Source organism: Protomyces lactucae-debilis, assembly GCF_002105105.1.
Source record: "Protomyces lactucae-debilis strain 12-1054 chromosome Unknown BCR37scaffold_25, whole genome shotgun sequence".
Lineage (NCBI taxonomy): Eukaryota > Fungi > Ascomycota > Taphrinomycetes > Taphrinales > Protomycetaceae > Protomyces > Protomyces lactucae-debilis.
This window is the reverse complement of record NW_024468017.1, coordinates 69,798-91,588: the sequence shown is the minus strand read 5'-3', so window position 1 is coordinate 91,588 and position 21,791 is coordinate 69,798. Positions and strand designations below refer to the sequence as shown.

Below are 21,791 nucleotides of genomic sequence, written 5' to 3'. Positions count from 1 at the left end.
AAGACTTCTATGATGATCAGGAGGTAGCAGCGACTATTAATATCTTTGCGAATAAACAGCTTCGCATCCTTCACATTAGTCGCTGCAGCCGCAAAGTCTTTCTCAACTGTTCTTTATCGGCTTGCAATAGGACAGCTGTTGCTTACGGTGCACGTTTGCATCGTTGCAACCCTGCGAGCTCAAGCTATGTTGACGTCCACTGCTGGCCTGTTATGCTTCATCGGATATGTATCCCTCCGGCTGTCGTTGCTGTTCTCCATGCATCGCGGCATACTGGCACAAGATGATGATTGCATGCAATACCAATTAAGCGTCTGTTCAGTTGTCAAGATTAAGTTCAAGTCTCACGCTTCAAACTGCGGCAACTCATTGATCTCAAAGACGTGCTCGCTCGATGCGCTAGACCTGAAGTCATATCTGCAAGGGTCGTCGGCAGGGACAGACATTGAAAAGCCTAACCGTCCTCGACTTCTTCCTCCAGGGTGCGGCTCAGAGGCGAGCACTTCAGGCTCAGAGAGGTGCTCATTCGATCCATTAGAAAGCCCATGGAGGACAACAAGAGCTTGGATAGGATCACCCTGGGAACAACTGCCAGACTGCGAAACTGTCTGTGTGGAGCGTACTGCTGATCTATATTACAGCATCGCTAGGTCCAAAGCGGATCCTTGCATACGCATCATGGACACAACAGATTCCACATCTTGGGATATCCTCTTCCGACACCCACAAGAGGCAAAGAGCATTACGTTGGCGCAGGGTGGTCTGTGTTTATGCAAAGTCGATATGGTGATGCAGCGAGTGGTCCAACGGCTACCGCCTGAGTCAGATTCTGCGAATTCCTCTGCAGACACTTCACCTTGTCAGGCTCCTCCTGTCTACATTCCTTATTGTGAACCCTTGAAGACGTCAGAGCGAATCATCAATTCTTTCAAGGTGCTTCAGCAACAGTCATGGTACCCCGAGCCTTCCTTCACAGGCGCAAACCCAGATTACGTCTTGGAAGATGGAATTTGGGATGCGGTTTACATTGGCCCAGGATTTATCAACTCAATCGCATGCGATGCACAATGCGCGGATCTCTTCGCCGACGAATTCTTCAGACTGAATACACTGCCTAGTGGTCTGGATCCATCTCAATCGAGCAACTGCACCATCAAATATCACGTTGGGAACGAAACGCATCCAGGCAATACCGTTCTCTGTTGCAAAGGAGAATCTATGGCCCCGATCATAAAGCGGATTGAGCTCTTGCATATGTCTGATTTACGCAACAAACGTCGTGAGAATGTTAACATCAAAGCGTGTATGTCGCTTCCGCTGCCTAACGACATGATAGACTTGATCGCGGAGAGGCTCGCTTCGGATTCACAGCTGGAGTGGGAGCTTTTTCGAAGGAGCTTCCTGTAGTTCGAAACGCAGTCATTGTGCTGTCGCAGATGGCGGCCTCAATGCTGCTATCCCAAAATCGTCGTCAAGCATGTTAGCTTTCAAAGACCGGGAGGCCTACGAGCAGAAGGGAAAGCCAAAACAAGTGTGAGTCGATAGATTCAGTTGATGTGGGCCTTCAAAGTTATCCGTGATGTTGCTCGTGCATGCCTTGTACTCATCATAGCCCGCACTTCACGTCAGCGCGCTTGAGCAATCAATACGATGCGCTTGAACTCAGAGCCAGCATGTCAACAAAACTTAACGGTAGCTATAAAATGTTACCGTGCAGGTTCCTCGCTGTTGGCTCGTGTATCAAGGGTGACAAGTGCACATACATGGCGCTGCAGCCGTTCCTCCAAATTCTGCCTTTGTTGGTCCGTCCAAGGCCAAAATGACCAATATCTTTGGATAATTTGACGCTCAAATGTTTCAAGTCTAGGCAATACCAAAGTCTGGGCAGAACAAGCCGTTACTCTTGACGATTTACTGCGCTTCTGCCAGACCGCCATAGAGTCGAAAAGAGCGTTGAATGGTTTCAGCAGGTCGTGGTCATCCTTGCAAGCGATGGCGACGTTTTGCGGCTCAGGACAGTCATGAACCTTTGCATGCAGGATGTCCCAGAGACGCAAAAGCGACAGCTTCTGACAGATGTTGTCCTGCCTTTGTTTGGATCGCTAATTCATGCAAACGTGAAGCGCTCGGCAGTGTTGGAGAACCCCTTGGTACTTCAATTGCTCTGTATGGACCTTCTCGACAGCGCGTGGGGTCAGTCTTCACCTGTCTACTTGAGTCGTGTGAGCTGGGCAGCCATGTCCTATCTTATTCCCGATTGGGCACAGTATGAGCTATCCTCTCCGAGGCAATGGATGTCAGCAATCACGTCCTAGTCAATGAAGAGTAATGCACGATCGCTGAATACTTGAGGGCACTTCTGCTCCTGGAGTCATTAGCCATTGGCCAAAAGAAGCTAGATCGTATCCAAGGACGTCTAAATATGAGCATCGGATAACGTCGAGATTGTCGCTGGCGCCTTTGCGACATTCAAAATTGCACGAGATGGCCCAGGCGAACTCGTTCCAGATGGTCCAAGGCACGACAATGACAGCGCCGATTTTATCAAGATTTGTTGCATGCCTACAGCGCAGGAGTTAGAAACTACACGCATTGACTATCTGCCGTCAAGGTAATGCAGCGATTGGCATGTCCGGAGACTCGGGGAACTCCTTGATTGCAACTTCCGATTCCTTCATGAAGACAAGATTGGGCCATTGCGGGAGGTCATTGACGCGTAGCTGTCGCGCTTCAATGGACAGGAGTACACAAAGGATGTAGTGCAGCTCATCGAGACGTTTCTTTACCTATCGCTAGGTTGATGGATGTCAAGCTCTTCAAACATTCTTGTTTGTGCTTCGACATCGTATTTGCCTGATATCTATTGTGTGAAAGAGCGAACCATCCCGTCGCCCACGGACGTTTGAGCCATGCAAGTATTATGCAGTCTATCATTATCCTCTCCAGCGGAGCCTCCAGCCTCTCACATAGCTCTCTCTTGGTCATGTTCCTCCATCAAGGCCACACTTTTGCCGTTATGTGAGGTGCCGGTACACATCGTACGACAGTCGGCAGACTTCCCGTCAGACGACATCATGCTTGTTGAATGACAACAGGTGCTCGTCGACTGCTTCATCGATATACTCCATGTCCAAAGCTGTAAGGTTGTTGCCGACTTGACCTTTGACAAGACGCTCAATGTCCCTGGTTGTCGTGTGGTCCAAATCACATCCCCACAAAACGGTAAAGACTGCTTGACGGAGCTCTTGCTTTCGCTGTTGCTCAGTCAAACCACCAATACTGTAAGCAGACGCCACGAGGCTTTTTTGTTTATAGTCTTGCAGTTCCACGTCGGAATGCGAGTCCATCGTTGTAGTCATCCTGGTTGCCCCTGGTTCGACCTCGAGACCTGCATTCGCAGCATACTCGGACCAACGCTGCATCGTAATCACGCCAGGCTGTAACTCTTCCTCTTCCTCAGTGCCATATGTAATTTGCTGTCCCTTCTCGCCAATAACGACGCGTGTATTTCCCCAGCTGAAATCATCTTGGTGCCAGAAGGAGTAGAGCGGAAGTATGAGCGAGTAAACGGGGTAGCTGATGATCCAGATAACCATCCAGCCAATATGCTCCCACTGCCTGTGCAACAAGAACACAAGTGCTTGCAGGCCATATACTGCGCCAAGCATGACGATTGCAATCAATGGGAACGCTGACTTGCCAGAGCTGGCGCTGTAAATGAGGTAGACCAGGTAGGCTGTTGTTGCCGGCAGGATTAGTGTTCCGAAGAGATCAATGATGACCACGAAACGCATGGAAAAGCAACAAAAGCCGCACATGCTAAGGTCAGCAAGGTCAGTAAGAAGTGGCCATACTCATCAATAAACAAGAGCTCAAACAAGTTGTGGATGGTAGAATTGATCCAGCGACGACGTTGACTAACAAGAATAGACCACGTCTCGGGAGCAGCTGTGTACGCCTTTGCTTGAGGACAAAACGTGAGTCGCATAGATGTATTGTGCTTGGTCATGAGAGTCGTCAAGTAACGATCTTCTCCGAGCGTAAGCAGATTCTTCTTGTCTATCATTAGCAAATTCCAATATCAAGGAGCCATACGCAAAGTGCTAATGTCGGAATCAGAGTAGCCATCAACCACTTCATCAGAGATGAGCAACGGCAGACCACGAGCAGATTTGATCCGATATATGCAGAAACAGCCAGGGAGACAAGTCACATTGCCAAAGAGCGATTCAAATGCCTTGCTCAGTGCATGAGAATTGTAGTACTCATACACTTGGATCATGGTCCACCAGCTGAGTTCCTTCTTGGCCAAAGCAGTCTCGCCACATGTACCCATGAGCTTCGCGTCGGCTTGGAAAGCAGAAATGAGGACATTGAGCGAATCAGGGGCCAGTTTCGTATCTGCGTCCAGCATAAGAACATATTCGTACAAGCCAGGACTGACACCAATCACTTGACTCATCTGGTACGCCATCTCAATTTCAAAGGGTGTCATTGGCTTTTCTTCGTGGAATCGATTCAGGAAGCGCATGAGCATAATTTGACTGTCACGCTTTCCTCGATTGCCCGGACGATGCGTCTCCTTTTCATTGCCAACCTTGACAAGGACAAGATATGGAACAACATGACCCTCATGCTCATACAGACCAGCATAGGTCTTTGCTCGATTATACACCTTTGTGCCCTCGGATACTGACTCGTAAGCAAGCGCTGGAGGATCAATCTTTGCTTGGTCGACGCCGAGGATGTCTAGCACAATCTCGCAAGTTGGTTTCTTATTGCCTTGGCCAACGAGAATGCCATCGCATACAATGAACAATAGCTTGAGTTCATCTGGATAGTCCAGGTCGGAAACAGAGTCAATCGCATTGCGCAATTGATCTTCACCTTCCGTGTATGTTGGGATTCTGTGATTAGCGAAAGTGTCAGATGAGAAGAACGTACTGGCAAATGACGAGCCTGTTTTGTCTTGCGGGTCTTCCTCCACCAAATTGCAGAGACGCCAGAAACTTGACCACAATGACAGTACATAGGATGACTGTGAATGAAAGCAGAATGTAGTTGTTGGCTTGGCACTTTGCACTTTGGCGGAAGTCGACTTTGCCATAGTAAAAAGCATTTTGCAAGCATTGTAGATTGGCTGCTCGTGCTGAAGCGTTCCAGTTGGCGAGGTTGTTGAATTCTTTCGTCACATCTCGGCCGGCACTTCCTTGAAACAGCCCTTCCACAAAATCATCGAGAAAGTAGTAGTTGGGTTTGATGGCTGCATGCGTAGGATTGAGCAAGGCCGAAGTGTAGAAATAATTTGTCAAGTCGTAGACGCGGCCATCAATAATGGCCCATTGACGTTCACCACTCTGTGCGCCAGCGAGTACCTTATTTCGTGTAACGACCAAGTCTCCCTTAACAAACTTTTTCATCTTAGGCAGAAAGCGATCAAGGTACCAATTCGTAGCGCAAAGTGCTGAGTTAGTGCTTCCGACATTGAGACACTTTGGCTGGGTTGAGTAATGCAGGGCAGTTGGATCACTGACGGTCGTGTTTTGCAGTAACCAGGTATCATCCACAACAAGTGCCGGACAAGCCTGTTGCAAAGGCGGCGGAAAGTAATCTGACAGATCTTGCCCAGCAAATGCCTTCATGACGTCTGGTGTGGTGCGAATAACCCCGTCAGAATGCTGGATACGCCAAAAGCTAGAGATATCGTAGACTTTGCCACGCAGAGCAACGTAAAAATCGTCGTCGCCAGTGTGACTAGAAACCTCTTTTGCATTCCAAACGACGTCAAAGTCCGGGCAAGCGAGCTTTCCTAGCACTATGATGTAAAAGACAACACATCCACAGAGTATCATGATGAGTGCAAACAATGTCACCTTTTCTCGCCATGCTTGACGAACGTCAGGACGATTCATACGCCCAACATGCTTGAGCAAAATTTCTGGTATCCACCAGGTGAACAAGGTAACAATAACAAGCCAAAGCCGTCTTGATCGCGTCTGTGGTTTGACATCAACACGCTTCGTGCTTGGATTGACTTCATTGTGAATCTCTTGCAATTCGGGATCCCTTGTAAGCAAGTCATCTCTACTTGTCTCGAAAGCAGTGGCATACATAGACTTGGACTCGCTGAATCGTTGTTGAGGCAATGTCGACCAAGCCTCATAGGTGAGCCAGACTTTGCTATGTCCCCAGTCAATACCTTGAGCTTGCAGATGGCCATGTGCTTCGACAAAAGTGTCAATTGGAAGATCGACGCATCCAGCAGCAGGACCAGTCATTCTTTGAGACATTCGTGGTAGTTGGAAGCTCAGTACTTGACTGGAGATGGACAGTGTCTTGTCGATAATCATGATGCTCCATGGGCGAGACTGCTCAAACAAGGCGTGCAAATCAAGCTTGGTCTCCGGTAGAGAGATCTTGCATTGCATGTTGGCCCATTTTTGCTTGCATTCCATGTTGATTTGATGTGTCGTAGCTAGCTGGTTGAGGTCAATGACATGACCGGAAGACTTCAAGATGTCGTCCGAGACTTGACCAACGGTAATGATATGGTCGAAATCTTGCTGAGACTCAGATAGCTTGGCAAACATCTCGGCCATGGCAGTAGCATCTTTTGACCAGCTGACTTGTGGAAGATCGAGACCATCCTCGATACGCTCAGCATTGATGCCAGCATTTGCGAAAATGTTTTCAAACAAGAATGATCGTGCGAGGTTGGCGACAGCAAGGGATCGAACTTGACTCAAAGCATCGCCTTCGACGACAGGCGTGTGCAAGAGTGTCACGACAGATGTGGTCACTGCGGTTCCCTGACTTGTTGCGAGATAGTCATTCAATTGTCCAATAACTTGGTGCAGAGCGCTGTTGTAGAGTGTCTTGATGAGCCAGCTGCGACTCTCAGCTGCACTAGAACGGAAAAAGTCGGTCAGAGTGTCAAACTCGAGGTTGAGAAGAGAACAGACTTCATCAGAGGCGGACGAATCCTCAATGCGAGCACCTGCAGCATTCTCGCGGAATTCAAGCTTGGAAATGTGGATGCATGCTGCTAGAAGTGAATGGACTTGTTGAGACAAAGCACCTTGAACGCCGCACTCTTTCAGTAGAGCGCGAAAGTCTGCCCCAAGCGCTTCCTCGGAGATTGGAGCTTGGTAGTCAGAAGCAAGCATGGCGCACGTGAGGTCTTGCTCGGTTAACCCAAGGTATGCACTCTCTGCAGACCCCATTGAGTTGATGAGTAGGTAAAAGACGTCGAGGTTGCGCCCTGGGACTTGTCGTGTGAGTGCACCTGCTGAGACTTGGCTGAGGACTAGCTGTGCGCCGACACATTGTCCAGCGCTGTCCAGGTGACAATTGATTTCGAGTCCAGCTTCAAGCTGTCTCTGTGTGATACCATCCTGTAGCGTGATACAAGTCAGCGCTTTGAGTACTTGCATCGCTCGTGTGAGGGGTGTGCAATGGAGGCCTTCGAGTAGTGTCGCAAGCACGTCTTCTGCGAGCGCAGATGGACCATTGATGACAACACATTCATCTTCACCACGTATAGACCCACAAGAAGCGATCTTGGTAAGGAAAGCGCTGATGGATTCAGGGAATATTGCTTCATCATGCAAGACGAGATTGCAGTCGCCGAGAAGTGTGTATGGCGCTTGCTCGATGTGCGCTAGCCAGTCTGCAGCAGTCTGAGGGCCTCCAAGCATACTCATTCGCGCAGTCGTCGTCCCTGTGTCTAGGAGAGATGTAGCTGTGGGCGTCTCTTGTGCTGGGAGCCCGTTGCATGGACCTCGTTTCGCCGTTGCACAGACTCGCTCATTCAGATGGACCGCGCGATTCCTGCTGCAACTTGCCGAATCCCTCACTCTGCAGCTCGTACAAGTGCCTGTACCGACCGCCCTCTTTCGCGATCAACACATCATGCGATCCCATCTCTTGCACTTTCCCTTCTTCCACCAGGATGATCTTGTCTGCCGAACGCACAACTCCTAATCTGTGCGTGACGAACAAGGTAGTGCGATGTGCGCGGCTCTGCTGCAACTTGTAAAACAAGTCATACTCTGCTTGCGGATCCAGATTTGCACTTGGTTCATCCAGAACGAGTAAATTGCTGTCTCGCATGAAGGATCGGCTGAGCGCGACCTTCTGCCACTGACCGCCACTCAAGTCGTGTGGTTCCTTTGAAAGCATTGTTGGTCCATTTGCGTTAACGCCTTGAACGATTGGCACGCGCTGTGACAACTTGCTGTCCCAAAGAGTGCGATCACTGTCACTCGATGCCTTTGCATTCAAAACTTGATCAGCGCCAGTTGTGTGTGCTGCTGCTCTGACTCGACGGTCATCCTCGAGCATATCAATTTGACCAATCGCCACATTTTCGCGTCCCGTCAGCGGATACCGCAGAAAGTCTTGGAATGTAAATGCCATGTGTGCGTGCAGAGATACTGGGTCGTATAGACGCAAGTCTTTCCCATCAATGAGAATCGACCCTGATTGTGGATCAAAGACGCGAGCTATAAGCGAAATGATGGTGGACTTGCCGGCGCCGTTGAAGCCGACGATACATGCCATTTCGCCAGCCTCTACCACGAAGCCGATGCCATTGAGCACAGGTTCCTGACCAGGATATCCGAACATAACATCTTGGAATTCGATACGCATGCCACGTGTTGCACTCTTGTACACAATGGGGTCCTCAGCTACCGGCAACAATGGCTTCAGCTCAAGCGACTTGTCAAAATTGATGAGTTGATCCCATACCACAGCTGCAGAATCAAGCGAATTATACGCTTGTTGACCCGTACGAATGAAGGAAGACGTTGTGTTCTCAATGATGTGCAGGTCTGCCAAGGTGATATCGCTCGAACCTGACTGGTAGGCAAGATACGCAAGCACTGCAGTATCAAGCCAAGAGCTGAACACTTGAGCGGCGCGTGATGTGATCGTGTTGAAGGGCGAATGAATCGTTACAGCCTCACGAGCTGCTTCTGCAACACGAGCGTGCTCTTCAAGCAGCCAACCTTCCAGACCAAAGAGGGTTACCTCCCGACGATACTTTTGTGCATATATAATCTTTTCTAGCTCACGTTTCCTCAGCACTTCATTGACTTGTGCATGAGGGAACGTGCGCCCAGGTCGAGTGACGCTCCGTATCACCGGCACAATCGAATAGAGCATAAAATAGGGCATAGATGCCCAGCTGAGTGTAGAGTACGCAGCCAGCACACGCGAACCTATATCGACTGTAGCATTAAAGCTCGAAAACACTGCATCCATGACTGTAGTGAGATAGTATTGATCGGCAATACCACGCGCATCGCCCAGAATTTGCATCGTCTTTTCATCATTCAAAGCCGCAACATCTAGAGAGAGATGCACTCGAAGAAGCTGTTGCGTCAAGACCGCACTGACACGCTGGTTGACAACGAGCTGATTCTGGTCAACAGCATTTTGTAGAACATTACGCAGCACTAGAGAGAGAAGTTGTAAGAGGAGCAATCGACCCACACGAGGGCCATCGAATTGCTTTTGATGCCGGATAATGTCATTGAGCATATCAATCAAGCGTGCCCGAAGGCTCAAATCATAAGCCGGTAAAGCCGATTTTGTGAAATTACCCTGAGGTTAGTCTTGGTTGCCTAGTGTGCAAGGGCAACTTGCAATGACCATGAGCAAGCCTCTTGTAGGTGCTAGCTGCCAAATGAGCTTGAGCAATTTTATGAGCTGGGGCAGTGCTTCTGTCCAAGTGGCCATAGCAGCTGGGACATGAACATTGCCATGCTGGACTCTTTGTCGAGCTTGGCGAGCTCGCCTGTGCATGGCTCTGAAGCTAGTGAAAGTGCAGCGAGAGTTCCAATCTTGTTGCGGTCCCGCATCGGTTTATGCGACACAGCGTGTGTCGACGACAACACACAAACCTGAATCAGCTTGCAGGAGGCGACGGGCACTTTAATGGCAGCTACCACCTATTCAACATGACAGGATCCCGGGTTGTCGTGTATCACCAGACACATCATGTCGGCGGCATGCCTATTTCTGCTTTACCGCTCGTCACGCATCAGGCCGGTGTCACACACCTCATCATTGGCGCCGTGCACTTGAATGAGACTTCAGCAGGGGGCCTCAGTCTGAACGATGATCCGCCGGAAAGTACACGCTATACGCAGCTTTGGTCTGAAGTGCCTGCTTTGCAAGCCAGCGGCATCAAAGTCATGGCCATGTTGGGCGGCGCAGCTCAAGGCAGCTTTCAGCGGCTCGATGCTCACGCTCGGCTCTCATTTGAGGAGTACTATCATCCACTGCGCAACTTCTTGCGTCAGCGCAACTTTGACGGGATTGACCTTGATGTGGAGGAGAAGATGTCCCTTGGTGGCATCATTCGGCTGATTGACCGCCTCGTCGATGATTTCGGGCGTGACTTTATCATCACTCTTGCTCCTGTGGCAACGGCACTACTTTTGAAGGGCAACAATTTGTCTGGCTTCAACTACTTTGACCTCGAAGTAGCACGCGGCCGCTACATTGACTTTTACAATACCCAGTTCTATTGTGGCCATGGTTCTTTGAAGAACATCTCTTCTTACCAGCGTATACTCGACAATGGATGGGATCCAAGACGTGTGGTTGTAGGGGTCTCTACGAATCCAAGCAACTGCAAAGGCTGGGTTCCATTACGAACCTTCTCATCTGTTCTGAGAGAGATGCAGGCCCTGGCTCTACTGCGTGACAATCAACCCCTGTTCCCTGGTGAGTCTGATAGAGGGCCCGCATTTGGCGGTATCAGTGGCTGGGAGTACTTCAACTCTCTACCAGGCTCTATTGAGCGACCCTGGGAGTGGGCAAGCATCATTTCAAGGTTGCTTGGCAACATGGCCACACCGGAACCAGTTGAGCTATTGGCAGAGGTAGAGGGTGATCATATCGACGTTAATGAGATGCCACTCGATACAATGGAGACAAGTGCTGCGCGCTTGCAAAGCATTCAAATTACGGGCGGGTATTCTTGATGGCGCAACCTCTAAGTCGATTCGCAAGTCTTATAAGTATGGAACTGCTAGAAGAACTACAAACAAAACTAGACGGTTGGCTCAAGATTGACTGCTACGTTGACCAGGTATCCAAACCATCCTGATTGAAGTATGCGTCTCCAGTAGCAGGCTTGTCTTTTATTAAGCCGAATTGATTATACTACCATCTGATGGATTGAACATGACGTTGCTACTACAGCCCAATCATGTGCACACTTCTCATTGCCTTGACCGTCACAGACAAATGGTGCTGCAGGAGGATGCGCCGTTGCCGTCGTGGTCGTCATGATTATCCCCGAGATGAGGAATGCCACTGTCGACAGCCTACAAAGCCTGATGAAGCATGCGGTCATGTTGAGGGCAGATGTCTTGGCATTCAAGCCAAAGAAACCCTTTGACTGCAGACGACAGGATCACGCATTCGCGATCTGGTCCTTCCCAGTACAGAAGCAGTGTTCAGATGGACATCCCACATTTGGCGTAAAAGTCCAAAATCAGGGGTCATCACATAAAGCTTGCTGTGAGATTGCTGTGATGATGCGCTTATGTTGTCTTGACCTATGTGAATTCATCTATGTCATATATATAAAGCGTTTCTGGGTCAAGTATTATACTTCCTCAGTAGACTATAAGCAGACCGTCCCTTTGCTCTTCTATATATTCCTCAACACCCAATCCTCCTGATCATTGATGTCTGTGTTAGTAGTCACAACGGGTCCCAGAAACTGCCCGGAACACAAGATGTATGCCAATACAAGCACAACAAGGACACCAGGACAAGGCTGTGCAACAAGTATAGCTAATCATGAAACAAGCTCGACCCGGATGTGGGACAAAAGCTTGCCTACGCATCTACATGTAGGTATCTGGAAAGCAAAAGTACAGTAATCATTTCTTACACAAGGGCATCTGGCCATAAGTAGTGATTTATGAGCCATCCACTCTGTTGAGTGTGTGCATCATTAAAAGCAAAGGTGCAGTCATAAAGATTCAAGGTCATAGCAAAAGGTGTTGCCGTTATGTTGAATGGAAGCGGTGCAAATCTGGCTTGGCAGTGCGCGATTCTTCCTCCGAGTCCATTCGGGTCAACGTACCCTTGGCTGTTGATGTATCGATCGTCAGGGGAGCACCCGCTGATTTGAGACCTGCGCGTGTTGGACTTGCGGTGCGCGGGGCACAGTCTGCAGTACGCACACCAAATCGTTTGCAAGTGGGCAAATCAACCTCTGTATTTGCATGCGGCAAGGACGTCTTGTCTTGAGTCGTTGGGAACTCGAGATGATTGGTTGTGCTGCTGCCTGCAAGACTTGAGGAGCGACTGTGATTGCTTGCCATGGCTCGACTTGATTCGATATCCTGCTGCATGGCTTTATCGACCTTTGGCGAATGTAGAGTCAGCGGATCGTCGTTCTTGACTAGTGCAGAAGTGACAAGACTGCCAAGTGTAGCAGACTTGTTGATGGCTTGCATCAAAAGATTCATGCGTAGCGGCTTGGTAATGTAGTCGTCCATATCCGCCATCAGCACCTTTTCACGATCGCCCAGCATGGCATGTGCAGTGAGCGCAATGATTGGCAGGCGTCGCTTATTGTGCACTTTTTCCCATTCTCGAATATTGGCCGTTGCCTCAATACCACCCATCACTGGCATCTGCAAATCCATCAGGCAGCAGTCGTAGTCTTTGTGCTTGACAGCCTCCACAGCCTGCAGACCATTGTCCACGACATCAACATAGTGCTTGAATTTCTCAAGTACCTTGACCGCAACGCGCTGGTTGATGGCATTGTCCTCGGCCAGAAGAATCTTGTATCTGCTAGACTTTTCGTTAGATTCAGGTGAAGCTCGAGATTCCAGCGCGGGCAAAAGTGCATTGATGAAGCTAGCATCAGAGCACGGTGTATTGCTGTAAGCACTGATGCCAAGATCCAAGCAGGTTGGGATATTGAGCTCAGCGACGAAATGTGCCAACAGGACAATAGGCGTGTACTTGAGCGAATTGTGCTGACGCAGCTGTTGCGCCACTTCCACGGAAGAGACAATGGCAGCTGCCAGTGTAGGCAGAGCTTTGGGTGTTTGAAAAGCTTCCTCAGTCGAGGAATAGATGAACGATTTGAGAGAATACTTTTCGAGTAAAGCAGCGGCGCCTGCCTCTTCAAGCTCTTCCTGAGTGCCAATATACAGGACTGCCTGACCTTTGTACTGGCCCATTTTGGAAACAAGTGAGTCGTTGCTCGGTTCTGGTCGCACGTGAATGTCAAACATGAAGGATGACCCCTGACCAAATTCAGATTCCACTCTCAAATTACCACCCATGAGGCTAACGAGCTTGCGCGAGATACTCAAACCCAAACCTGTACCGCCAAATTTACGCGTGGTAGATCCATCTGCTTGGCAAAAGTTGTCAAAAATGACTTCCAGCTTATCCTTGGGGATACCGATACCCGAGTCGCGAATGATGAATTGAACAACAACAGCATCAGGCGAAACTTTCACTTGCTGAACGAGTAGCGCAATGTGGCCTGTCGCGGTGAATTTGCAACTATTGCCCACAAGATTCATAATCACTTGGCGCAGACGCAAGGGGTCGCCAATAATTTGATCTGGGATACCAGCATCCACTTCATAAAGCAAGTCAAGCTTCTTTTCAGTAGCCTTGGCAGCGAGAGACTTCATGATGCCAAAGACCGTTGAGCGCAACGAGAATGGGATTTCCTCAATCGCCATACGGTTCGCTTCAATCTTGCTAATGTCGAGTATATCATCAATGATTGTCAGCAATGAATTTGCAAGATTCTGAACAATCATGAGGTTTTCGCGTTGAGAACGCGTCAGCTGTGTGTCGAGTGTAAGGGCCGTCATTCCCAGTATGCCGTTCATGGGCGTACGTATCTCATGTGACATATTTGCCAGGAACTCGCTCTTGGCGTTATTGGCCATCTCAGCTGCCTCTTTTGCCGCCGTATTCTTCTGGATGCTATCACGCAATGTGCTGACCATTGTATTGATCTTTGTTTTGAGGCGATCCATCTCTCCAGAGGCTTCCACTGTGATAAAGCGGCTAAAGTCCCCATCCGTCGCGCTCGCTGTGATCTGGTCAAAAGCGCGAACCTGAGCCGTCACATTGCGTGCCATTTGGTTGACGTTGAATGTGATCTCCTTCCAGAGACCATGGACATCAGAGACTTGTGCTTGAACACCCAACTTTCCGTCAATACCGACGTCACGTGCAACACGCGTCACTTCAAAGGCAAAGACCTGGAGCCTATCCACCATCGTGTTGATGGTAGATTTCAATTCGAAAATCTCACCTTCTGCATGGACAGCGATTTTGCGGCTCAAGTCTCCCATAGCAACGGCCGTTGTGACTTCTGCAATGGATCTCACTTGATTCGTCAGGTTTTGTGCCATTCTATTGATGTTTTGTTGTAGAGAGAGCCAGACGCCTTCAATGTCATTGACTTGTGCTTGTCCACCGAGTTTACCATCGGTACCGACTTCAACAGCCAATGTCGTAATCTCACTGGCGAAACTGGAAAGCTGATCGACCATACGATTGATGGTGACTTTCAATTCCAATATTTCGCCTTGAGCAGGGACTTCAATCTTCCGTGTCAGGTCTCCACGAGCGACTGCGGTAGTCACTTGAGCAATGTTACGGACCTGAGCCGTTAAATTTGAGGCAAGTCCATTGACACGATCAGTGAGTTCTCGCCAGCATCCAGAGACATCGGTGATGTGTGCTTGTCCACCAAGTCGTCCTTCTGTACCGACTTCACGTGCGACACGCGTGACTTCGGTCGAGAAGCGTTGAAGCTTGTGCATCATTGAATTGATGGTCACCTTTAATTCGAGTATCTCTCCTTGAGCTGGTACTTCGATTTGCTTCGATAAGTCACCCCGTGCAACGGCAGTCGTGACTTCTGCAATGGATCGTACTTGTATCGTCTTTTGGGTGTTAGCACAGTTTGAAAGTTGCAAGATGCGATGCGACTTACAAGATTGGCGGCCATGTGATTGACACTGTTGGTGAGCTCTGCCCAGATTCCTTCAACGTCTTTGAGTTCTGCCTGACCACCCAATCGACCTTCTGTCCCGACTTCCCTCGCAACACGCGTGACTTGCGCTGCGAAAAACTTGAGACGATCCACCATTTCATTGATGTGACTCTTGAGCTCCAAGATCTCCACACCTTTCGCTTGGATCAAGATCTTTTGACTCAAATCACCCTTCGAGACAGCTTTCGTGACAGCACCAATATTACGCAATGCCTCCAAAAAATCTTCAATGTCTTGCTTTGACTTGGCGAGTTCTGCTTCAAGGGATGCAATGCGGACACCCTTCTCAGAGGCATCCGAGACACGTAGACGTTCAGATTCAGCGAATTGCTCTTTGAGCAGACGGACTTGAGATTGCAGGCCAATCGTATCGGCTGCATCTGTACCCACAAAGCTACCAAACATGGAACTCACAATCTGCGTAGAGCCATCGCTAAATGTGACTTGACTGATGGATGGACTGCGTGCTGGTGCATCAAACGATGGTTTTCGCGGCGTGTCATTAGCATCGGCAGGTTGTGGGATTGCCACGGGTTTAGTCCTTGCAGCATCTGCTTCAAGTCGCTTCTGGTGCTCAACAATACCGCGAATGGCTTGTGCTAGACGAAGTGCTTGTGGTGTGTCTGGCAATTCGCCAGGCCATACTTCATCTGGATACTGACCCTGACTGAGCTGTTCTAGAACCGTTGACGCGACATCAATTGCGGCGGACATGGCAGGCGTGTCTGTTGAACGGTTGGAGACTAGGAAAGTAGTCGAGACGTGTAAATGCGCTCACAGCCCAGAGCTAGAGTGAGACGCGAAAGGAGCGACTGGGGTTGTTGCAAAGGGACAGACAGATACTGGCAGGACTGAGTCCCTTGTTTGTCAGGCTGGTGAGGAGGGTCTCAGGAGTCAGGAGACGCGTTCTTTGTTGGCGGGCCGATTTGCTGTGAGGCTGTGACAGATTGATAATGTGTGAGTGCTCAGTACTAGGATATGAGGCCGTGTCGCTGTATATCTGCTACCTGTCTGCTGAGTATGGATGCTGCAGGGATGGGAGCAGGAAAGAAGGAGCCGCGTCTGTGCTCTTGGGCCTGGTATACGAGTGGGGCCGCGCCCTGGTGCCAGCTTGCCTGAGCTTACTGAGCACTGAGCTGGGCCTCCGCTGCTTTGTCGTGTCGCGCTCCAAATTTGGCGTCCAGGAAGAGTCAAAAAGCACCCGGAGACGCCGTCGCATGCACAGACTCGCGGGGGCTCTAGCACCAGGGCATACATGAGACATCAGTTGCAGCGAAACAGCCTCATTGCAAAGCCTGGAGGCTACAGCGAGCCCTCTTGACTAGGCCAAGTATACATGTCTATACATATACTCAGAATTCCACTAATCTTATCAAATCTCCTCGCTGATCTCATGCTGATCCTGGCTTCCTTCGCACTGAACCATTCAGATGGAACCTCGCCAATTGCCGCCTGATGCACCTGGACATTGGCTGTATTCCTCTCACTAATACTTCGCAGCAACAGACCACAGCTGCGTCTTGATCGTTGCTAACGTCGCTGGAGTCAGGATCATGTCGTAAAAGAGGACACCATGGCGGCCATAGTACTCCAACTTGAGTCCACACACGTCCTCTTCCACACAGGCATGCGTTTTGCGTATGGTATGATCTGCCCTACGCATGTAATGATCCCATGCACACACGGCAATATTGGAAGGACGAGCTGGTCTATCTTCGAGCGACTCATCCAAATCGCCGAGGAAAAGAGTCTCGCTAGGATAATTCGGCGCCCTGGCCTGTACCGGTGCAGTCTTTGTGGACAGTAAGCATGTATCTGCAGATGACAGACCATCCGCATAAGGATCCACAAAAATTTTCACAAGTCTGACATGGTTGTGTCTCTCTTTGTTCCAGAGTACAAGCTCGATGGCACAACCGCTGTCCCAATCCAGAGCCACACTGGACTTGGCATGCATCGAGTCGGACGCCTCACGCCACTTTGGAAAGAGATTGGTGCCGAAAGAGAACTTCATGTTAATCTCTCCATAATCCTCCTCGAACCACTCTTCCAGCAGGATATCGAGCTCAAGGTGCTTTGTAGGCAAGCCGCAATAGCCATTGACTGCGTCGTCCTCTACTTGCCAGCAGCCAGCTGGTAGCGATTCAGGCACATGAGGCCATGGTCGAAGCCGAATGAACGTCAAGCGCGCTTGATGCAAAAGCATCACCCCATCTCGCGTCGCATAGCAGATCTGAGGGCACTCGCCGTGAACTACAAACTCCCGAGTTTGAGCGCTCGCTTGTCTTGTGCGTCCACGCGCATAAGCTGGAACGACTTGGACTTGAACCTTCCAGCTCTCTATAGAGTGTGCTTCCATGAGGTCCCATTCCCCAATGACTGATATCGTCCACATCATGCCCTCGACGTCGACGAATCGAACGAACTTGTACCAGCTATCTTCGCGTGAGGGGAAATCTAGATGGATGTCACTAGCTGCTCGAGCTACTTTGCTGTCCTTGTGATCGCCAAACACATAGTCTTCCAATGCTTCCGGGTCCTGAAGACGTAGACCTGTAGGGGTGAATTGAAGGGGAATCTCAATAACAGCTTGAGACCAGCGTGCAAGACCCACGAGGCACATTGGGTCATCAAAACGAGGACCTAGAAGTACGAGTTCCCTCAAACTCAAGTTTCCTGTGTCCAAGTCGCGGATAGTGACAGACTCGACATTGCACCAGCTTGGCAGATCGCTAGTCTTTGGCGTTCTGATGCCGAGACTACGGTGCAGTAAGTACGCCGCTGAGGACAAGCTCTGCATAGGCCAAGTTTAGCTTTGCCGCAGTCAAGTCTGGAGCTGTTCGAGGAGCATTTCTACAGGACTCAAGTAGGAAGCTGCTTCCTCAATGCAACACAGTTGTTTTCAAGTTGCAATCGCAAGCTTTGGATACGCATACGCACAAGTGTACGATCGTCGCTCGAAGCAAATTTCAGATGGGATGAAGCCAATTGGCTCGTCAACGTTGTACAACTGCGACTCTGCGGCTAATTACACTCTATTGAAGGAAGGATCATCTAAGCGAAGGCTTCGATCTTAGCCTAGAAGGCTACAGCATGACCACTTATTGAATGCTTCACATGTGTACGCGTCTAACTATGTCCTGAAGCTAAGGACCGTCTCAAGCTTCTCTCTGTGTTCTCCGCAAAGAGACAATCTTTGGAAAAGGACTACAGCTGACCTCAAGATGATAATACAGCATTAATCAATTCCAGCAAGATGCAGTTCCTCAGATTCCTCATTTCGGGGCTCTGCTTCGAGTCGCTTCCGCTGGTGTGGGAACCCAATCTTGACCACCCAAGCGCAATACAGACGACTATCTTCGAGGCATTGTTCAACGCCGAGGCGACTGTCGCCAGCATGGCCATTGATCCACAGAACCATCAGAGGATCCGTCACGACAACGATGAAGTAAGCGTGCGCAATGCTTCTCGAGCGCATGCAATTGCGTCAGCGTTTAGCCAGTCACGACGACTACCAGCATCGCGGCTGCATCCTCCATCGTTCTCGACCAGCGTGCCACGGCAGCGATAGCGATCGGGCGAGCACGTTCACTGGAGTAGCAAGGGGTCGATGAGCTCGACCGTGTCGACCCAGCAATATCCTTCCTCCGTCTCAACCTCCTCGCCTTCGACTTCAAATTTCCCCAAGATCCTATTGCCATCGTAGTCATACTGCGTCGGTTCGACATCCCGCTTCGCAAGCTGCAGCTTAATAAATGACCCGTCCGTCTCTACTATCTTGCCGGTCTTGTAGTCTGACTCTTGAGGTTCGTAATTGACCATGACGAGTTGCCGAAAGGCAATGATGCGACCAATCTCGCGCAGTTCAGCTGAATTTGCATTGAGTGGTTGCAATGTATGCAAGTTGAGCGGCAAGGCAGGTAGGTCGTCAGCGGTGAGTTGGCTAGCAGCCACAGCGTCATCCATAGACTCGACAGGGTGCGCATCGAGTGTGGTGGGTTCTCCATATAGATCTGCATTGAACTCGTCATTGTCCTCTGCGGCCGGTAGTCTGTAAGGGGCCTTGGCTTGCTTTCGCTTGCGTTTCTTGCCGCGAGGCTCCATCTGCACGTACTGATGCTCCACGTATTGCATGACAGGTAAGTCTTCTTCAGTATACTCGTCCTCGCATTCTATCCGTTTGACGCTCAAAAAGCACTCCCAATCAGGCTCAGGGGATGCTAGACATGGCGCTGGGAGATTGGCTGTTGGCAGGGGTATCGTTTGAGGTTTGACAATGGCCTGATCATTGGTTTCTCCACGTACGCTGTACTCCGACGGTGATTCATCTTGCTCACTGACTTCACCATCCGACTTGTCAGCCCTCTGCATACCAAAGGATTTTGAACCATAGTTGTATACATGCCAACGGTCAAGATCTTTGAATGTCGAGCCTTTGCGCAGCTCTCCTGCCTGTACAAGTGATTGCAAGAGTCTACTTTTGCGACGGCGATCATTACGTTTGGCGGTGCGAGATGTGCCTTCAAAGGGTATACCATTGACTTGATCGTCATGATCAGCCATAGCAAGCTTCTTCTTGGGTGGCTCTGCATCAGGCTCGTCGCTGCTCGTATCTGAGCTGCTATCGGAAGAGGAACTTGAAGCACTACTGCTGGTGCTGTCGGATGAATCAGCTTCGTCTCTTGGAGTATTGGATTGGGCAATCACTTGCGTACTGGGCTCTTGCCACCCCAAGTCCTTGTGTTGATTTGACTCAAGAGTCTTTGTGAGATGCTGTACAGCGTTGACCAGCGTATCTAGCTCGTTGGGATGAGGAGCTTGCAGCTGTAGCTGTCCAGGTTCATCGGCCACATTGCCCTTGATTGGTCGTATAGATTGTAGAGCTTGACGCAACACGACTGTGTCATCTTCTCTAAGCAGGCCCAGTACTCTAGACTGCGGCATCAATATATATCCATCCAATTGAAGCTCGAGCGATGTCAAAGGTAGCTGAATAGATAGAGCTTCCTGCAAGTCCTGGATCAGCTCGCTGACAGTTTTATCCGAGTCTTCAGGTGATATCTCCCACCAGCACTTGACTTGCAAGTCCTGCAAGCTAGACTTGATGCGTATGCGCATTGAGCTTAGCTGTGTACAAATGTAGCTACTGGCGTGCGTTACGTCGAGTCTCAAAAGTCCAAAATTCTCGCACGCCGCATGAATCGACAGCGACAAGCTCGATCCAACCACTCTACTTGCACATCATGTACGATGCTCTACGCTGAGTGCCAATGCTGTACTTTTGCGAGCATCTTGAAAAGATCAAAGTCTGTCATCTCCATGTTCAGCTCGACTCAGTACCTGATAGCTCTACATCGCTCATTATCTTTGATCGCAAGACCCTGACGCTCCGTCATGCTTGTCGCTCATATGCTATTACTCTGCCGGCATCCATTGATGTTGCTCAACGGTTAAATCTCAAGTTTGCGGAGGACACTGCCAATGATACATTCAGTGTGCGTATCAAAGCCCAGTCATCCTTGATGCCTACTGACAGCGACGCTAATCCCGTACCACTTTCTGACCCAGCTACCTTATCCAAATCTACAATTTGCTGCGCATCTTGTCAAACACAACTACTTCCCTCAAAATTACGCTGGCGATCTTCACCGAGTGAGCATTGGCAGGAAATGATGGACAGTTGGCATTGTCATGCTGGAGTCTCGCATAGAGATAATCAAGAGCATCATGAGCAATACACATTACCAAAACACATTGTCCATGCCGCACAAGGAATCGTTCCCGTACCAGAAAGACCATTTGTTGGATTATCGCATTTCCTTGTGCATCGCGACGATCTGGGGGAATCACTGGTATGTCACCTCCTTGTCTTTCTCGTATCAGATCAATGGGTCAAAAGAAGAAGACGTACAGTTTCCGTTGTACAGTCATTCGATACAATGACCCAAGAGCAAGCGACCCTCTCTGCTCACGCAAATGATGGGTCATGCAACATTGCACTCACTACCATGTGCTGCACGATTTGTATCTTCACGCATACGAGATGAGCTTCATTTGCTACAGAATTTTTATGCTAACTTATAGATTCAACATGAAGAGTTGGTGCAATGCAGATCATGCAAGGCACCATGCGGTACGGTGCAAGAAGAAGTCGTGAAGCTCTACAAACAAGCCATCACGACAAACAACAACGAATCGGTCGACGCGCTTGTCTATTTCTCTGCAGACTTGCTCGCTCAAGTCGAAGCACACGCCGTACATCGATTCCTCGTGACACCATATGGCACGCAAGCGCCTGATCAAGCGGGTCTTTTGATTTGGCTCATGACACTCGATATGCGCGTGACGACATCGTCTCATGAGACCGCAAGGGATGGCCAACGTGCCATCAAGGTCCTCTACAAAACAACAACACTCGCCCAGATTGAAGGACAGGGACAAACACAACAAGAGGTCGAGTGCATCCCTGCATGCCTTCCGGGACTTTATGAGCACTTGCAAGAGAGCCTCGAGCGTCATTTCATTCAAGCTGGACGACAAGTCACAGGCGAATGGCAAGCATCGTACCTGCCGCGCTACTGAAAAGGGAGTATTGAATTTGATCTCTTTTAGGTATCTAGATGAGTTTAAGAAAACGCCGGGGTGTGTGACAAGATCCTTCAAACAACGAAAACTCGCCTCGCTGAAAACGCGCCCTTTCCAATACATTTCGTTTCCT

The 21,791-nt window shown here is 49.7% G+C and overlaps 9 protein-coding genes across 9 annotated transcripts; 4 read left to right on the top strand and 5 right to left on the bottom strand.

The window, feature by feature from the left end:
• Window positions 1-100: 100 nt before the first annotated feature.
• BCR37DRAFT_383849 (uncharacterized protein) lies at window positions 101-1,680 on the top strand. The gene has a single exon (XM_040870123.1). It carries the CDS (start codon window positions 187-189, stop codon window positions 1,405-1,407), a length of 1,221 nt encoding a protein of 406 aa, XP_040722418.1. The 5' UTR covers window positions 101-186; the 3' UTR covers window positions 1,408-1,680.
• Window positions 1,501-1,922, top strand: BCR37DRAFT_171578 (uncharacterized protein). The gene has a single exon (XM_040866267.1). It carries the CDS (start codon window positions 1,593-1,595, stop codon window positions 1,821-1,823), a length of 231 nt encoding a protein of 76 aa, XP_040722417.1. The 5' UTR covers window positions 1,501-1,592; the 3' UTR covers window positions 1,824-1,922.
• Window positions 1,923-3,062: 1,140 nt separating this feature from the next.
• On the bottom strand, window positions 3,063-6,113 carry BCR37DRAFT_371937 (chitin synthase-domain-containing protein; the record flags this gene model as incomplete). Its single annotated transcript, XM_040868354.1, has 4 exons — window positions 3,063-3,819; window positions 3,855-4,059; window positions 4,096-4,907; window positions 4,945-6,113. The coding sequence occupies 4 exons, from the start codon at window positions 6,111-6,113 to the stop codon at window positions 3,063-3,065; spliced, it is 2,943 nt and encodes a 980-aa protein (XP_040722416.1).
• A 1,693-nt stretch (window positions 6,114-7,806) lies between these two features.
• On the bottom strand, window positions 7,807-8,652 carry BCR37DRAFT_351982 (P-loop containing nucleoside triphosphate hydrolase protein; the record flags this gene model as incomplete). Its single annotated transcript, XM_040868096.1, has 2 exons — window positions 7,807-8,169; window positions 8,221-8,652. 2 exons carry the CDS (start codon window positions 8,650-8,652, stop codon window positions 7,807-7,809), a joined length of 795 nt encoding a protein of 264 aa, XP_040722415.1.
• Window positions 8,653-9,965: 1,313 nt separating this feature from the next.
• BCR37DRAFT_403726 (glycoside hydrolase superfamily) lies at window positions 9,966-10,997 on the top strand (the record flags this gene model as incomplete). Its single annotated transcript, XM_040872026.1, has 2 exons — window positions 9,966-10,895; window positions 10,947-10,997. 2 exons carry the CDS (start codon window positions 9,966-9,968, stop codon window positions 10,995-10,997), a joined length of 981 nt encoding a protein of 326 aa, XP_040722414.1.
• Window positions 10,998-12,035: 1,038 nt separating this feature from the next.
• On the bottom strand, window positions 12,036-15,478 carry BCR37DRAFT_351850 (histidine kinase osmosensor; the record flags this gene model as incomplete). Its single annotated transcript, XM_040868090.1, has 2 exons — window positions 12,036-14,963; window positions 15,014-15,478. The coding sequence occupies 2 exons, from the start codon at window positions 15,476-15,478 to the stop codon at window positions 12,036-12,038; spliced, it is 3,393 nt and encodes a 1,130-aa protein (XP_040722413.1).
• Window positions 15,479-16,344: 866 nt separating this feature from the next.
• On the bottom strand, window positions 16,345-17,984 carry BCR37DRAFT_383844 (uncharacterized protein). Its single transcript, XM_040870122.1, has one exon. It carries the CDS (start codon window positions 17,871-17,873, stop codon window positions 16,560-16,562), a length of 1,314 nt encoding a protein of 437 aa, XP_040722412.1. The 5' UTR covers window positions 17,874-17,984; the 3' UTR covers window positions 16,345-16,559.
• Window positions 17,985-18,661: 677 nt separating this feature from the next.
• On the bottom strand, window positions 18,662-20,191 carry BCR37DRAFT_389588 (uncharacterized protein; the record flags this gene model as incomplete). The annotated part of the gene is made up of 1 exon (XM_040870752.1): window positions 18,662-20,191. One exon carries the CDS (start codon window positions 20,189-20,191, stop codon window positions 18,662-18,664), a length of 1,530 nt encoding a protein of 509 aa, XP_040722411.1.
• A 96-nt stretch (window positions 20,192-20,287) lies between these two features.
• Window positions 20,288-21,663, top strand: BCR37DRAFT_383841 (ubiquitin-conjugating enzyme E2-binding protein). The gene is made up of 2 exons (XM_040870121.1): window positions 20,288-20,925; window positions 21,158-21,663. The coding sequence occupies exons 1-2, from the start codon at window positions 20,344-20,346 to the stop codon at window positions 21,653-21,655; spliced, it is 1,080 nt and encodes a 359-aa protein (XP_040722410.1). The 5' UTR covers window positions 20,288-20,343; the 3' UTR covers window positions 21,656-21,663.
• The last annotated feature ends 128 nt before the right edge of the window (window positions 21,664-21,791 follow it).